Below are 19034 nucleotides of genomic sequence, written 5' to 3' on the forward strand. Positions count from 1 at the left end.
GAAATGCCAAGTTATATCGTTCACCAGAAAGCGGAATCCCATCAATTTCTCCTACATGTTATCCGGCAAAGCCATCGAGCGGGTTCAACAAGTGCGCGACTTGGGTGTAATGCTTGACAAGGAGTTCACTTTCATCTACCACTACAACGACATCATCTCCAGGGCAAACAAGCAGCTCGGTTTTGTTCTGAAGGTAACCAATGGATTTAAGGACCCGCTTAGCTTGAAATCTCTATACTGTACGCTGGTTCGTTCTATCCTGGAATTTGCTTCTGTTGTATGGTGCCCTTTCCCCAGCATTTGGAAAGCGCGCATTGAATCTGTACAAAGAAAGTTCGTACGTCGTGCTTTGAGGAATCTTCCATGGCGAAATCCAAGGGAATTGCCTCCTTACGAGGAACGCTGTAATCTGCTGCGAATTGATACTCTGGAAAACAAGCGATCTGCAGCACAAGCCATGTTTGTTGCGAAGCTGCTGAGGAACGAGATTGACTCCCCTTTCTTGCTAGCTAATCTAAACATGTATGCTCCAGAACGCACCCTACGTCATCGTGATTTCCTTAGGCTCGATTTCCGGAATAGTTTGTATGGCCAGCATGATCCGATGGAGTTTATGTCTGCTACATTCAATAGGATTTTTCACATCTTCGACTTTAATCTCGCTAGCAATGCGCTTCAGATTAGATTAAATGATTATTTCAGAATAAATTGACACTCGCAATGCGTGTATTTGATACTGACTTGGTTAGGTCCATTAAGACAATTTGATGTCAGATGGATTAAATAAAATAAAATAAATAAATAAATAAATAAAATGCTATTTTGAATCTCTGATCATTCAAGGATGGACTTTAATAAAATCCATTTATACTGTTGTGCTTCTTCTAGACTAATCTTCCATTTTTTCAATGTACTCCAACGCAGTATCTTAAAAAAATTCCTGTTTTGAAAAATATTGCCTCCTGTATTTCACCTGAATCGATAAGACTTTTAAAAACAATCTGTAACTCACAAGTCATAAATATTTATCCACTTTTATGTTGAAGAATTCTAATAACTTAATCGAAATTATCAACTACTTCAAACTACCATCACCTCTTTCAAATAAATATTTGAAAGGCTATTGACTGATCTCTGGTAGAAAGCAATCGGTACAATTGATAGAAAGACGGGACAATCAAAAAAGTTAAAAAAACGGTACTGTCCTGTTCAAAACGGTACGTTTGGTCAGCCTAATTATAGATTGAAAAACAGTGACGTTAATTCTTTAATGGAAGCTCTAAATTGATTACAAATTCATTCATAGTTTACAAAAGGTTAGTTAGTATTTCCTCTTAAATTGATTTTCCTAGACAAAAGTAATACCCTCATGTCGAGCTCTCGCATTCCACGCCAACTAAAGACGACATTCTATAACTGCATTTAACTGCGTCCACTTTCCGGAACTTATCACTTATCTGGCGCAGCCGAAGACCGTCATAAAGTACAACGGCCGAATAATTTATATAGATGCGCTTACCATTGACAACAAACTGTTCATTAGTTGTCAAGAACAAACTCAACTAGTAATACAAAGATTATCTGTAATCATGGCACACTGGCCGAATGGCTGCTGGCTGGGTCTCACTCTATCGCACCCGGCACACACCGTTATCACAGTTTGACTTGAGCTTGAGCTTGAGAGTGCTGTTACAAATTGAGTGTAAAAATTTGGCAGTATTTTACACGATAACTCTGCTGTAATCAGTACCAGACGGAGACGTCTGTACGGAAATAAACAATTGATGGAAATCGAGTCAGGCGATCACCGAATTTTGGCGCCCATTCTACGGAACAAAACAAATAAAAAACATAACAAAAATATCGTGAAACCGCGCGACCTTGGGCATCACTCGAATATTTGTCTGTTGGCTCATCCCATTCCACCATCCGCATCACTACGTCACTTCTAAACATTCTCCTTTATCAACCACCGTACGCACTTTCACCCCATGCAGCATATTTGCGGCATTCTAAATTTAAACTTTCATTTCCTGTTTTCTTCGTATCGAACAAGTGCGCGTTCTACCAAACCACATTCCTTGGCATTTTCGAATAGAAGAAAATAATCTTCCAATTTATTACTTTCTCTCCTCATCCACTTTCACTTACCATAGCCATATGCCGCGATTTCCCTTCTTCTCCAGTCCGTCAAGAATTATCTGTCTCAGGTCGCCAGGGCCCGATTGAATGGTGAGTTTTTCGTTTCCGTTCTGATTCTGATGAACAGTTGCCTTTGCTGCTTCGACGGGAGAACCAGCGGTAACATTCTCCACGTGTTGCGTCACACCAGTTTTGGTTCCGTTGTCACTCATCGTTTCACGCTCCGCTAGGGGTGATAAACACCGCAAGCCTCCGGCGCCTCGCAGATGCAAAGTAATACAATGACTTTAAAAAAAATGACGCTTCCGATAGTTGGGGGTAGTCTGTTCTATTTCTGGCCACTGCACTCTCTCGAGGAGATGAGCGTGAATCACCAAACACCTCACCACCCCGACGTCATCTGGACGTGTATCGGATGATTGGTAACCGACGGTAATCAACAAATCGTAACTTTTTTTATGTTAATGGCACCATACCATGCTTCCGGCGTTCCTGGTTTTCAACAAGTTTACTGCGGAACGGTCATAACGTTCATCAACTTCAAATATGTTTGCAATTCTAATGACAACCACAGCGATTCGCTTCACGAGTTCATCCTCACTACTGCCGCGATAGATTAAGGCACTGTTTTCAATTACTACGAGGTTAACATCTTCTGAGCCACTTTTCTTATCGAGAAACCTCCTTCCTATCAGACATTTGCAAATTCTGACTTCCCTGAAGCTTCCTCCATACGCATTCTGTTTGTTTTTAAAGACGTCCGGAAGATGCACGCAAGGAAGAAACTTATATTATCGACTAACGCAGAGTTCTTTCTGAACTGACTTGCCACCGCCGATGGAGGCGAACAACTGTTCCGATCAGCGTATAGAACAGCACATGTTGTGTGTTCTTCAATGGCTCTCCCGAGTACTCGAGCGAGGAGGAGGAGACGCTTGGTGTTACATTTCCTCCATCATTCTCTCGTGATAAAGCGCGAGAGCGCAAGAGAATAAGCAATCATTGATGACATCGATATCAAGCGAAAACGCTCCAAATCTCAATATATAGCACAAGTCCAGACGATACGGCGTTCGCTGCCTTCGGGTAGTGCGGGGCTAAATGGCTAATTCGATCTCCGTCATTAACATGGTCTTCGAAATTTATTTCAACGCTTCTCTAAAATATTTCGATGTCTTTTTGTAGAACGATTTATAGCAGATGAGTTTTTTTAAGCGTTCTTACCAGCCTTGATGGCCCATTCATATTTCTCGAAAATCATCATAAATATCACCCTCGTTCTTGATTTCGGACGAATAGAAAACGTTTGGAATATGCCGTATTTGGAATCTTGGTTTCGTACGAATCAAATCTATCCATACTTTCGAACATCGTTTGTTCGTACGCATCCTATTCTCGAATATGTATTTTTCCTGTCTTTCAAAGTAAGAGACAAATTCTATTAATTTTTAAGTTTTTGTGGTTTACTGAGACGATGTGGTATATGAAACTATTGTTACTTGAAATTGCTTTACTTACAGTTTATTTTAATTACAGTGAAAAATTGCTATAAAGGGTGGAACTAAAAAAAAGTGCTAAGACAAAATAACGTTTAGAGTATGTTTTTCCTAATTTAAAAATACATGTTTTTATCTTTTTGAAGTTCATACATTACATTTTTGGTTAGTTCTTCTGCGGCGAAAAAACGATTGCTCGGGCCTCCATTTTCACATGCTGCATCAGGTTCTGTACAGTCGTACAGTCATTTCCGTGTCTTCGTTATGGCCGATTTGTTTTAAATGTGCGGTTTGGGGTCTTTACCTTTTTGTACGTTGACAGTCCAGCTCTTTTCTTGGCGCGTTGCACCGTGATGTGGAACACCCCGACTTTATCTGCCACATCCCGGATCGATAAGTTTGGATATCCTCTTCACCGCTTTGGGTGTCTGTTCGACCGTCGGAATGCGGTTTCCGCCACTTCAGGCTTCTGAGTTGTGGTCAACCTCTCCCCAAACACTCTAATCACTTTCGACACCGTCGTTTGAGAAAAATTGAGCTTTTTCGCTAACTGATTGTGCGGAAATTCTTGGTGCGCGTGCAGAATTTTTAAACGCCGTCCCTCTTGCGTGGGGGCCATTTTGACAACTGAAGAACGTGCGCCGAAAACAAAGTAGGCACATCATTCTACACACCTGTGTCAAAAAAAATAGGGGGTTTCATTTTTTTTTTTCAAATAATCGATTATGGGATTAATGCTACGTTGAAGCTAAGCACTTTTTGGTCGTTCCACATAAATAAATAGAAAGATTTCAATCGAAACTCAATTTCTTACAAGGTTTTATTCTGAAACAAAATCGTTGTCCCTAGACAAGACAATGTAAACAAATGTTTTGGACAACATTGAATAATTCAACCGTACTGTTTGGGGTCAAAAACATGCGAGAGCCAGAAGTACAAGTGAGAACCAATTGTTGGTGTCTTACCAAAACAGCCGGATATGGCGAAAGGTTTCAGTTCAGCATTGGCCTTTACTAGGATTCCATGGCAGCCGAGCAGTCTTGGGCCACCAAAGGTGAACGTATTCAATGTTTTGTATCATATTTGTTTCTCTAAATATAGGGTTGGGGAAAAAGAAATGTCATATTTCTGATTGAAATTTGACATGCTTAAAGTTATCCAATTTAAGTCACAAACTTGTTGCCATTTAGAAGACAATCCGGGCTTGGCGATGGTTTGGGCCGGCTCACCGCGCTTCGACCACGACTTTTTTCGCTTTAGGTTGTCGTACGTGATCCACTTTTCATCACCAGTCACCATCTTCTTTAAAAATGGGTCGAGTTCGTTCCGTTTCAACAGTGCATCGCAGGCGTTGATTTGGATTCGGAATTACGATAACCTTCTCACTTATGGATTATACGGATTGTACTTTAGATACAGTTGAGTTTGTGGCGATGTCGTAGTCCCAAAGTCTCGGGTTTGCGTTAATTATCTCAATACCTTCAACCTCAGCTTCCGATCGTATGTTCCACTAAGACGCGTTCTCGGCTGCATCTGAACAGTTGCACGTTCACGAATATGTTTCAGCACATCATTCCCTGTCAATTTGGCCACTTTCAGCGATTTCGACTACGCCGAAATTTTTAATGTAGATGTCCAAAATCAAATTTCTTCTCCCGGCATCCATCCTGCACTTTAACTTTTTAAAACAAAACGGATGAACTGAAATTCTTACCGTCGAAAGATACAGGTTTTCCAAACAATTTGCTGTCAAAAGATTTGAGATACGCCTACTGCAACCGCTGCATAAAATGTACAATGATTCCGGATTCGGACAGAATCAAACCTTAAGTGTAAATAGATAAAATGACAGCTTGCACCTTTATTCTTCAGCACAAGTGTTCGAACCAGATTACAGAGCGTGTTTGCAAAAATGAAAATTTCATATGAAAGACCTGATTATGGGCTATGGTAGTACACAGATAGATTGTAACTGAAATTCGGGAACCTATTCCCAGACCATAAAGTGACAATTTTGAACCGGTGAGATTGGCATGAAACTCTCAGTACCTATTCCGAAAAGATTTTTTACACATTGAAAATGTGTACGTTACATCGAGATAAAATGTGCATTATATCGAGTGACGATATATCGAAGCTCCCCTGTATATACAGTGAAAAGCAATGCGAGACTGCATATAATAGAGTCCGCCCTGTACTACATTCCGATGCTACTTGCTATGGCACCAAATGTGTCTACTGTTTTACACTATTAAACTGCTATTTTAGGCATAGTTCTCACATTGTACTTTTTGGCAAATTTCACTTTTTTTTATAAAACGATAATTTGGTGCATAATCTTTCGGAAAACACAAAAAAAAATCGTTGCTTGTTCCTAGTATTTAAAAAAACAAGTAATATTTTCCCATGTCGATATTCTAGGCATAACTGTCCCACCATGAATTTTTAAATCCGTAATCAAGCTTGATTGATTCCGTGAGGGGAATTTTTCACATTTCATCAAACAATAGTTTAGTGCTTATAAAAAAGCCGGTGTATCACTAAATTGGAATGCTTAAAGCTAGATAAAATGCTAGAAAACTTTGATTGCGTTTTCCTCAGTTGCTGATTCTGAAACAATGGACAACTATGCGTTGAACGGCAGTAATCAAGAGTTATTTTTTTAAAGTCAATTCCAGGGCTCTGCATAGTCATAGTCAACTGAGGATAGTCAGCTGACTATCTGACTGACTATATCCATAGTCAGTTAGTAATGACTTTTGGCTTCTTCACGCTGTTTCTCTGCCAAAACGACTGAACAGTCAGTCGGGCGTTTAGTCGCTATCTCCCTCTACCGACTCGACTATAGCATTTCGTTCTTCCCAGTCAAATTGTCTTCATTGCATTTTGAAGTGACTTCCCCCAAAACGAATTCGTTCCTCTCTTTCACTCTCCCATATACATGTGCATGCATTGATGTTTGAGTTCAACGTGGCTTGACATACGCTACAGGTGAGCTTGATTATTTTGTATCGTAAACGAAAATTACTTACACGTATAAAATAACGTGCAGTGTGTGTGCGCTATTTTGCACGCCCAATATTAACTAATACTAACGCGAGGACCTTTATAGCATACTTGATAAATGTCTTAGTTCGTTGGTTTGAGTTCACGATGGGTAGACAATAAACCGTCCATTGATGAGGTAACATCTTTTTTGCATCAAAAATCATGTTTTCGTTCCTCTTTATATGGACGTAAAAATAATATTGCGTACGCGGGTATGAATTAGTGTCAGGAGGAAATGGAAGTGTGGATTGAAGTCAGTTGAATGAAGAGGCAGATTTGTATTCATTTGTATTCATTAGTCGAATCAGTTAAAATAACCACTGACTGGACTAGTTCATCAGTCATCCTCGCTAGTCAACGCTAGTCAATTCGTTTTCTAGTCAAGTCACTTTTTGTTGCCGGCGACTGCCGAAGCAGTTCTAGTCGAAGCGAAGCTGCTGAGAGTAGAGTCGGTTCTCATTTTTCACCTTCGAAGATTTCGGGCCCTGGTCAATTCAAAAGTCTAAGTCAATTTTACGCGTGATGATGGGCTCTTGCCAATTCTTCAGATGAATGACAATGGGTTGAAATTCAACATATGTGATGAGTTAGATGTATCTTCTGCAATTTTTTCCATATCTTCTAATGCTGTTGGGCTAGATGCTAGATGCTAGGCTAAATGGGTTACCTTTGAAGTTTGTAAAGCTAATCTTGCCATATGTCATTTCTCCTATTGCTTACGTCTTCAACCTGGTCGTTTCAACCTCGAAATACCCTCGTATATGGAAATCTTCGAAAGATATACCAATTTGTAAACGACCTAGAGGTTTTGATTTAAATAACCTTCGTCCGATAAGCATTCTTTGCTCCCTATCTAAAGCATTTGAGAAAGTTGTTAAAAGGCAAATTCAATCATTCATTAATCGTTTTGATTTGATCAGTCCTTACCAATCGGGTTTCCGTTCAAATCATAGCACTACTACAACCCTTCTATAGATTCATGATGACATTCATCGAACCATTGATAGGAAAGGTACAGGATTTCGGATACTTATTGATTTTTCCAAAGCATTCGACAGGGTTTCTCATGAAGAAAAAATTGTCCATTCAATTTAGATTTACTAGTGCTGCCGTGACTTTCATTGAATCATACCTGTCTCGAAGCACTCAAGTCGTAGAAAATGACGATATGCTTTCAAGTCAAGCCATCATCCTATCAGGTGTTCCCCAAGGATCGATCCTTGAACCATTATTATTTTCATTATTCATTAATGACTTACCGAACGTGCTTAGAGTGTGCACGATATACATGTTTGCTAACGACGTACAGCTACACTTTTACGTTCTCAATTCATCTGTAGTCTCAACTTCTTAATGCTGACCTAAAACAAGTTTTCATTTGGTCAAAGTAGAATCTTCTCCCATTGAAACGTCTAAAACTAAATTAATGTTTATAACTCGTCAGCAGAGGCCTTCAAATTTGCCAAATATTACTCTGGGAAATGATATTTTAGACTACGTTGATAATGCTACCACATTCCAACAGATCTAAATACCACAATGCCTTCATTGTACGAGCAACTATTTTATGGCACCAACTTCCCGTCGCTATTAAAAAGTATTCAGTCTCGAAGAAGGTTCCATCTTGAGTAGCTTGGTTGGCTAAATGGAAGAAATTAGTTGACTTGAAATTGTCTGTACCTTAGTAATAGAATTTATAGTATAAGTTAGTTACTTTTTCGCACAAACATGCAACAGATTGTAGAAATTCAAAAAGAGTAGTCCTTAATCTACAAGTATTTTCCAATGAAAGAAAAAAAATGTGAATACATTCAGAGACAGACACACAATGAGGCAGTGTTCAGTAAGCTCTTACGCTTTTTTAGTCTGGTCTGTCAAGGAAAATAAAACCCGCAATCAATTGAATGCTCCGAGATACATATTAGAATACACAGAACGGTAATGCAAGTCTTTTCATCTCTCATTTCCATCCTTTGTAGGTTCGAAAACTGTTCCAAACAAAAGGTCGCTCCATATTATTGTCGTGAGTGAATTCGGGTCCGCCATACAATCTGGGAGACTGCAAACAAGAAAAAATAATTAATAGTTGAAGCCACATTGTACATAATGAATGCGTCATTTGAATGTCGCAATAGCTGTGTCTATTAAGCAATTGTTAAACCAAAAGGAAATTACTCATCTCATAAAAGTTCCGTTCCTTCCTTCATGCAATTGCTGCGTTGTGTCCAATTAGATGTCAATAGGAGTGACATGCGTTCTTTTGGTTCCATACGTGAAGAATAAAGTCCAAACACCGACTGAATTTTAATGCTTCAAGGATAATATAACTTCTAATTTTTATTCCTTTTTATATAAGAAATTGTGTAAATTATCATTTTCTTCTTCCTCGTCATCGTCTTCTCTTAATTACATTATTCCTGTTCATTCCTTTCAGGAATAGAACTGTTATCCTCCTGGCGCTGCGCGCGCATCTTGCATTCCCCAGCCGAACCGAGAATCATTCAATCCGGATTTAAGTTCATTGTTCAGTTAGAAAGGAAAAATCATCAATTCGTATAATAAGGATAATAGTAAACAAATACAGTAAACGATCGATCAGTGTCAACAGCAGCAGCAGCAGCAGCAGCAGCAGCAACATCATCATCATCATAATCATCTTCATCGTTCACCACACAGTTTTCAAAGTTATACGATATCTTGGGACAAATCATTATATATTCCTCGTGAAATTCGAGCTTAAAATATACCTTTCTTCCTCTCCGTCCTAACAAATCGAAAGAGAAATTTATAACAGTACACATTCTTCCAATAACACTTCAATGCGCTTGCTCTTCCAGCTTTTGGTTCGATCTTATTTTTCTATGCGTAACACATTGTTTCGCATTTCGATGGAAGCTCTTCAGTTGTGTATATTACTCCTGGTTTAGCTGCTAACTGATTATAAACCACAAAACTTAACGATAAGCCCTTTAAAAGGTCTATCCCCTCCTTCTTCTCCTCCTCCTCCTGCCAACGCAGTTTTGCTCTTTTTGATTACTCGAAAATGGCTAGTTGTTTTATGTTTACCTCATATTTTGCATACTCCCAATTTCTCGGTTCGAGTAAGTAGTTGTATATTGTGTGTAGTCATAGTTTGTGGATAACAAAATTTGTTAGTTTTTTTATAGTTGTTTGCTCCTCAACGTGCGCCACTGGATTTTCAACGCTTCCGTCCCACTAGCGACATAAAAAAAACACACATTCAGTATGCTGCTTCGGTTTGTCCAGCTTCTCTCCGCCAGATTCTTCTTCAATGTTTTTGCTTCGTTTTGCCCCATATGTGAAAACTCTAATTACACTCTAATTGTTGTGTTTCTGTTTGTTTGTATGTTTTTGCTAGATTTATGACGTTAATTTGCTTTATTGGTATTCTCAATACGTGTGTGAGTGTATGTATATTTATGGAAAAATAGGTGTGATTGGAAACTAGGAAATATGAATAAAAAGGAAACGCTCTGACTTAAACCTATACAATGTATACAGTAAAAGGAATTGTGTATGAATATAATTATTCGATTGCAGTTAGGTCACCAAAACACCCACAGTATCGTTATTAAAAGAAAAGTGTAACGTTCAACGAATAGAATATTCCGTCTATGTAAGGTGAACTGATTGATTCGGGTTGGTTCAGAGTGGTGGTGGAAAATAATTCTACAGCTGTTGACTATTATCAAGATTAACCGACTTTTTTTTTGTTTTTTTACTGATTCTCGAAAGACATTTTGAACGGAACAACATTCTCTGTATTTAACATGAAGCTATACTGATTTCGGACCAATTCGAAAGAACACTTTTTCTTTCTCAAGACACAATTAAAATTAATCAAACATACGCATATGGTTTGACCGTGTTAGATTCATCAAAACAAGTAGAATAAGAACATATTATAACTATTCATTCGGAAAGCGCCGAAAAAAACAATACGATCAGCATTCGTGTATCTGCGAATTATAAACTGCAAAAATCTCTATAAAGGATAATGATTCATAACGACATAATCGTCTGCTCTTGCACTCTTGCGCACTTCGAAGTTCATTTAACGTGAAAACCGAAATCCAAAGCTTCTTCTATAACAGCTGATTCACTCGAATCATTTTCTCTTCCCCTGCTCTTACCCTTTTTCCGAAACTCAGCTGAATATGCAGTGATTATTAATTCCTCCTATCAGTTTTTGGGTATATGTGGATCAAAATGTTTATGCTTTTTGTTTTTGTTTAAATTGTGGAATAGTATGGTTTTTTTACGCGATGGGCCAAATATTGTTCTGTTTGCTCTGTTTGATTATCTTCTTCTACCTAACGCAAGATACAATTTTAAACATGTCCACACTATGCGCTAAGAAAAACGAAAAACCATCTCTCATACTATACTTGACTTAAATGTGTGTTCCTTTTCACTTTCAGTGGCGTTTTTTTTCTCGTGTTTTAAGCATTGTCGCCGTAGTCGCGGTCGCCCACGTTCAGACGGTCCGGGGCGGCGGTCACCGAGAAGCCCAAAATTCGATTATCAAGCTTGGTCATCTTGTTTTTCTTCACCTTCTTGCCTTTGCCCTGGGATTGATAGAAAAGTTCAGTTCAAATTACACACGCACACGCACAAAACGCGGCACACACACACACACACACACACATTTACCTTGATCTCTTGGAAATCGTTGGACGACGGATTGATGGCCGGAGCCGGCTTGCACATATCGTCGATGTGGGCGTTTTTCTGGCGCATCAAATTCTTATACTTGGAGCGTCTTTCCAGGAATTGTTTAGCAAACTCAGAGCATTCCTTTGTCTCGCCTGTGAAGCCACCCCGACAGAAATCATCATTAAATGTTCATAAATCGATCTTAGGGGCTGTCCACATACCACGTGGACAGAAAAAGCACGATTTGAGACTCCCCCTCCCCCTCCGTGGACAAGCGTGGAGTAAATAAACTTGAATTTTCAATTAGTGTCACCCTTTCCCTTCAAGTGTCCATCTTTCTTGACTCTTTCTTATTTTTTTAAAGATGCCAGACACATTATTTTGCAAAATTTCTGCCTCAAAAACAATTTTTATTAAAAAAAAGAAACCCAGACTATCGATTCGTGGTGAGATAGCTATATGTTTTTAGAGATTTTTTTGTGAGAAAAATCAACTTTTACCCTACATATTTTAGTTGGATGTGTATATACGTTGAAAAGACATTGCAAGAACAAATAAAGCGTTTTTGGTTTGCTTTCAAAGTAATGTAAATGAAAATCACTTTTGCTTGCAAGTAGTGAAAGAATATCGAACTAAAATTGTGTCTAAAGATAATTTTATATTATAATGGTGAGTTTTGGTGAGAATATCTGAAAATTCATAGAAAATAGTTTAAATTAGGGTCAGAACAACGTACTTGTAGTATATAAATAACTGTAAGAAAAAAATTTCATACAAATTTTAGTAATTTAAAACTGTTTAGGGCCGGCTAATCTTATAGAGAAATGTTGGCCTCATACAAACCAATGTCGTATTCAGATGTCGACACCATTCCGCCGTCAACGCGAATATTTTAATTGAAAAAAATAAAATAATTGCATTGTGCTTATGCAAGCAAATCTGTTGTTGTGCGGTCTGTTTTTGTGTGATTCCTTGTTTGTACGGCTCTTTTTGTGCGATTTATTTTTTGACAATGGGTCTTGAATCACAAAAACTAATCGCACAAATAATAAAATCGCACCTAACCAGTCACACAAATGAGAAATCGCACATATGGAGTCGATCTGGCGTAGTGGTAACATCCATGCTTCTCACGCTGAAGGTCACGAGTTCAATTCTCACTCCCGACATTCTTCCAAAAAATGGAAGTAAAAGTGACGAACCAGCCAAATGAGTTGAAAATCACTATAATACAGATAAAAAAAAAAGAAATCGCACAAAACAGGTTCACCTGTATTCAATTTTAAAATACTCTTATTTTATGTTTGGCGTTTTTCTAATGAAAAAAAAAATTCTTCGTCGACCCGCCGAAGCCGTCGGACACAAAGTTGTTTCGTCTTTATTTCCCTTATAACAATAGACTTATTGGGGGTCTTCGTAGCCACTTGGTTACGCGTTCGCTTACTAAGTGATCGGTCGTGAGTTCAAACTCAGGACCCTCAATTGACCATCTTTGTGTTGTTATAGAATAACTACGTCCACCCAAACATCATCAGCGATGGAGATCGATCCACGGTCGAAATTAGATCGATTCATCCATACAACTGCTCTGCTCTGCAAGAAACATCGGGCTGCTGTTCTATAAATAACCCAACAATGATCAATATCAACTGTCTCCGCTGTCCGGTCTGCTGAACAATGGAAGAACAGAAAGAATACCCTTACGCAGAAATGGCTACTACTAACCACTGTGTAATTTACAGTTTTCCTATAAACATATGTACATGTACACGATTAAAACCCGGCTTTGTTACAGCTAAAATGCTAAATAATGCCTAATAAATAAATAAATGGGATAAAAAAAAATAGAGTTATTGACTTCGTGGTTGGTGAAGTGTTTTTTTTTCGCCTCGGTAACACGCGGTCATTCGTTAAGAAGTTAAAACGCGAGGTATAAATACAGTTAAAAATAATTATAAGAGAACGATAACTTTATAATAACAATTAATGAAAGCGGGGGATCTCTTGAGATGGAGATTTTCGATACTGAAACCGATATGAAAAAAGATCAGGAAAAAATTGGAACCGTGTTACTGCAACAGAAGACACCTCTTCCGGGGATGAATCAGTCCACCCTACCAAACCCAATTCCAAAAAAATTACAAACCACTCCCTTCAATACTCCCACCCGGTCTTCGTAGCCTAATTGGTTGCGTGTCCGCTACTAAGCGAACGATCATGAGCTAATAACTCAGGGCCCCTCAACTGACCATCTTTGTGTGTTATTCTAGCTACTACGTCCACGCAACAATCATCATGTGTCGGTAATCCCAGTCCCTTACCGCTCACATTACGATCTGCTGCATCGGTAATTGGTGCTAATTCTAACACAGCAATGGAAGCCTCATATCAGCAGTCCCGTTGTGAACAGTCCAACTGTGAACATTCGAACAATAGGAATATTCTAACGCCGAAAAAGGCGGCATGTGTTGTGTATCGATAGAAATGGAACACTCGGCATGTGTTGTGTATCGATAGAATTGGAATATTCTTAGGCCTAAACAGCTACTGTGCTATACATAAAAAAAAACAAATGTTTATCGATGGATAGGAATCTTAAGCCTAAATAATATACAACAATAGTTATCTTAACATAAAAATGTATACGAATAAATTCGGCTCTGTGACAACTGAATTGCTAAATGAGCCTAATAAACGGATGGGATAAAAAAAAATACTCCCACCCAATTGTCGATTTCACTTCTCCCCACTGATGTAACCGTTTCCTCTCAACACTCGTCCTCGCATTTCTCCCCTGTTGTCTCCACTTGTCAGGGTCTATCCAGAAAATACATCTGGAACTGGGCCGTGGGTTGCTTTTTTTCCGGCCCAAACCTAATAGTATAGCCCTGGGGGATATTCAGATCATGACAGATCTGACTAGATATACCTCCGTATCGGAAATTTGTAAGGTTAGACCGAACAAATTGCGTATTGTCGTGTCAAACCAGAAAGACGCGAACGAGATTGTTGCTGATAAGCATTTCAACCTTGAATATAGAGTATTCATTCCGTCCCATAAGGTAGGAATTGGGGGCGTGATATCTGAAACGGGTCTGACTTGCGAAAAAAAATACAAAGTGAGGGGGTTGGCAAGTTCAAGAGACTACCCTTGATGGAACTCCAGATCTTGGAATGTCACCAACTTGGAAAAGTCACCCAAGTCATTTTTTTTTTTTTTTTTTTTTTTATCTTCGCTTATTTTTCGTCGGCCTATTTCCGCCACTTTAGTGCCAATCACCGACATCAGGGAGGCGACTCCACCTGTTCCTACCTATCAGACTCAACAACTCATGAGCCGGGCCAACTTCTTTTACTTCCGCTCCGAAGGAAGACGTAACCAGAGATTTTTCGCCTCAGAAAATCCCAACGACGCCAGCTGGGATTGAACCCAGGCCGATCGGATTGTGAGGCTGTTACGCTAACCATACAACCACTGGCGCCGTCAAGTCATTTTTGTCAAGTCACTTTTTCTGGTGCCGCCCTCCTGGACAAATTGAGGCTACCGGTGCGACTCTTCGTGCCAAAGCCCACTTGCAACAAATGCAAATCAGTTGGTCACACAGCAGCTTACTGCGCCAACAAGGAACGCTGTGCCACTTGCGGAGAGCAACATGAGGGCGAATCCTTCAGTGTGACTGAGCGTAAGTGTCCACATTGCGGAGGGGCCCCACACGTGCTCTCAGCTTGAAAAGACGCTGGGAGAAACAGAACTCTCTCATGGAACTGCCTGGGGGGAACAGTACGACGACAATCGTTCATTGTTGATATATGACCGTTGTAACAGCTTCAATATGACCGTTTTGAACACTTGGGAAACAACACGTGTACCTAAACCTCCTGCTAACCCAAGTGCTCATGACCTCTTGCTTTGCTCGAATTCACTATAGTTAGATTGCAAGTGGAATGTGATCCAGGGCCCCAACGGTAGTGATCACTTGTCAATCAAAATTTCCATCACCATTGGGCAGTGTTTGCCAAATGATCCACTCATTGAAAAAATCGCTTTCGTTCGTTCAAATATGATCTTTCAGGAAACATTTCCTCCAGCGGTATTCTTTTGTTGTTATGTGTTGCGAATCACGACACAAAAGAGAACGAGATAACTCTGCATCGGTTCGCACTTTATTGCACACCAGCATGCAAGCAAAGCTATCATATACGCTTTTGGTCAGAAAGCTTATTTGGTGCTGAATGATGACGTAATTTTTCTTGTATCATTTATTGCTTTGCACTTTTCTGTGCAGTGGGTTTCGCTATAGTAAAATGGGACGATATATGCGGTTCAAACTTGTATGCAGGCTTCGAAAATGGTATGCGATGTTTGATACAGATCGGATATGCAATCAACAGTCTTCGTTCCTCTCTTAGTTTAATCACTAAATATTACACAAGTGATTACTGACATTCATACAAGTATCTGAATGATCCTCTCATATTTGGTTATATGTTCGTGAGAGTTTACTTGCATGACACATTGTGTATCATTCGATTTTGATCGAAATCCAAACACTGCCATTGGGTCGAATTCATTTGAATATATAAACATGACATATGACCTCACAATACACATTGACTGGAAAAAATATGCGGACGCGTTTTCCCTAGCCATCAATTCCAGAGATGGTTTCCCTCCATCAGAGGAATATAACTTCCTTTCTCGTTTAATCTACGACAGCGCACTTCGCGCTCAAACGAAACCCATCTCAGGTTCCATCGTTCGCCGAAGGCCTCCCAATCCATGGTGGAATAGCCAGTGTTCCAAGCTTCATGTAGAAAAATCGAATGCATTTAAAGCTTTTCGGAAACGTGGAACCATTGAGAATTTTCAAACGTATTTATCCCTTGAAAATCAATTTAAAAACTTGATAAAAGGGAAAAAACGTGCTTATTGGCGAAATTTCGTGGGAGATTTGTCACGAGAAACGTCAATGAAAAAATTTTGGAAAAAGTTATCGAATCATGAGAAATCGCTCTCCAACGAATGCAAGCGAGGAATATTCACATCGATGGATTTTTAATTTTGCACGAAAGGTTTGTCCTGATTCCGCTTAAAAATTGTTCGAGATATACCACAAGATATGTGCGTTCTTGATTCCGATTTTCCGATGGTAGAATTCTCTCTTGCTCTCCTTTTATGTAACAGTTCTGTTCCAGGAAATGCTTATCAGCAACAATCTCGTTCGCGTCTTTCAGGTTAGAATTAAGTTCAACTTGTTGAATAACCTCCCTGATGCGGCGAAATATCGCTTGTTTAATTTATTCAATCGGTTTCTGGAGCATAATATTGTTCCAGATGATTGGAGACAAGTACGAGTTATAGCTATTCAAAAACCCGGAAAGCCCGCGTCCGATTTCAATTCGAACCGCCCAATAGCAATGCTTTCTTGTATCCGGATGTATTCGGTGAGCGACATTGACATTGCCTTACACAAAACTGCAGCCTGAGATTGTAGATGATGGAGTGGTGTCTGTCGTAGGATCAAACGAATCAGACCTGCAAGGACACTTACAAGATACTTTGAACAATTTTGCAACCTGGGTCATTGGTCTAGGGATTGAGTTCTCCACGGAGAAAACAGTGATGGTGATCTTCTCTAGGAAGCATAGACCACCAAAACCAAAGCTTCAACTTTTGGGTAAACCGATCACTCATGCTATGTCATTCAAGTATCTTGGCGTCTGGTTCGACTCCAATATACTTGCGGGGCCCATATTAGGTATCTGAGTCAACAAAGAATAAACATTCTCCGTAAAATTACCGGCACCTGGTGGGGAGCCCATCCAGAAGATCTTATAATGTTGTATCGAACAACTATTCTCTCAGTGATGGAGTATGGCAGTTTCTGTTTTCAATCAGCTGCCAAAACACACATCATTAAACTCGAGCGAATTCAGTATCTTTGTCTCCGTATCGCGTTGGGATGTATGCCCTCAACGCATACCATGAGTCTCGAGGTTTTGGCAGGCGTACTCCCACTAAAAGATCGCTTCAATTTATTATCTCTTCGGTTCCTCATCCGGTGTAAGGTCATGAACCCATTGGTGATCGGAAATTTTGAGCAGCTGATCGAGCTAAATTTTCACTCCGGATTCATGAGTTCATATCATGAATTCATCTCCATGCAGGTTCTTCCTTCTTCGTATATCCCCAATCGTGTTTGTTTTCCGAATTACATCTATTCCTCTGTGCATTTTCATCTGTCCATGAAGCGGGATATCCATGGAATTCCAGATTATCTTCAATCGGGGATCGTTCCAAGGATCTTCGGTGCAAAGCATGGGCGTGTCAATTTTGATAATATGTACTTTACCGATAGGCCCTATACAAACGAGTCCACGGGATTTGGAGTGTTCAACGAATTTTTTAGCACCTCACACAGTCTTCAGTATCCCTGCTCAGTATATATTGCTGAATTGGCAGCAATATACTGGGCGTTGGCCAGTCTCCTCAAGACCTGTTGAACACTATTACATCGTAACGGATAGTGTTAGCTCTGTCGAAGCTGTCCGTTCAGTGAGGCCGGAAAAGCACTCGCCGTACTTCCTTGAGAGAATACGAGAAATGTTGTGTACTCTATCCAGACGCTGTTGTGTCATCACCTTTGTCTGGCTCCCTTTACATTGCCCAAATCCGGGTAATGAGAGCGCTGACTCATTAGCAAAAATGGTGGGTGCGATTGAAGGCGACATTTATCAGCGTCAAATCGCCTTCAATGAATTTTACTCTTTAGTCGGAAAAAAGCCATCGCTAACTGGCAACGCAAATGAAACGAAGATGAATTGAGCCGGTGGCTCCACTCGATTATCCCTAAGGCTAGCCTCAAACCATGGTTCAAAAGCGTGGACTTGAGTCGGGACTTTTTTCGCACCTTCTCATGTCCAATCACTGTTCGTTAGACGCGCTATTGATAAAAAAAATACACAAGTGCAGAACTCTGTGCAGATATTATAGAGATTTGGATAGCACTCGATTCGTTAAATCCTTTCCAAATTATTTTGAAAATCCTTCAAATATTCCGGTCATTTCATCAAGTTTTCAACATCCCACATGTAGTCTGCAGATAAAAATGTATTAGCAGTTCGTCATGTCAAATATACTCTCACGGTGACCTGGACTTAGAAGTTAAAAACAATGATCTTCCACTACCAATGGAAGTTTGATCGCTCACCGTTTATGTAAGTTTCATTCAGAATACCTATTTCACTGAAGAAGTTCGATGATATCAAACAATATTCGACATAACCATTTTATGGATGAATATAAAGTACTCAAAATGGGCGGAATGTTTATACATTGTTGAAAATGCAGAACAGAATTCATTCATTTTTGGAAGCAGATCTGAATGTTCTTTTCGACAAAAATTTGTTTAACGTGTCCACGTGGATATTATTTGTACCCCCACCCCCCTCACCGTGGACAAGCGTGAACTTATTATTTATACCCCCAACCCCCCTAAAGTTGTCCACGTGGTATGTGGACAGCCCCTTATGACGCCTTTAGCTACTCACCAAGATAGAGTCTAATGTAATCCTTCACCTCGAACGGCGATTCAATATCCTGCAAGAAGCCAACGAATGTTGGAACTGAAAAAAAAACACAAACAGAAACGAGAAGTTAACACAATCTTC

The 19034-nt window shown here is 39.6% G+C and overlaps 2 protein-coding genes across 3 annotated transcripts in view; both read right to left on the reverse strand.

The window, feature by feature from the left end:
• Nucleotides 1-2996, reverse strand: part of LOC129771157 (organic cation transporter protein) — a 58260-nt gene extending 55264 nt beyond the window's left edge. The window contains exon 1 of the mRNA XM_055774569.1: nt 2152-2996. Within this exon, the coding sequence (XP_055630544.1) occupies nt 2152-2354 (203 nt within the window). The 5' untranslated portion in view covers nt 2355-2996. The remainder of the gene's footprint in view (nt 1-2151) is intronic.
• Nucleotides 2997-8988: 5992 nt separating this feature from the next.
• The window catches only part of LOC129778110 (GIGYF family protein Gyf), a 38419-nt gene continuing 28373 nt past the window's right edge, over nt 8989-19034 (reverse strand). For both annotated transcript variants that reach the window (XM_055784838.1, XM_055784914.1), the window contains exons 6-8: nt 18915-18989; nt 11361-11515; nt 8989-11275 (exon numbers count right to left, since the gene is read on the reverse strand). In XM_055784838.1, the coding sequence (XP_055640813.1) occupies nt 11150-11275; nt 11361-11515; nt 18915-18989 (356 nt within the window). In that variant the 3' untranslated portion in view covers nt 8989-11149. The remainder of the gene's footprint in view (nt 11276-11360; nt 11516-18914; nt 18990-19034) is intronic.

Source organism: Toxorhynchites rutilus, chromosome 1, assembly GCF_029784135.1.
Source record: "Toxorhynchites rutilus septentrionalis strain SRP chromosome 1, ASM2978413v1, whole genome shotgun sequence".
Taxonomy (NCBI): Eukaryota; Metazoa; Arthropoda; class Insecta; order Diptera; family Culicidae; genus Toxorhynchites; species Toxorhynchites rutilus.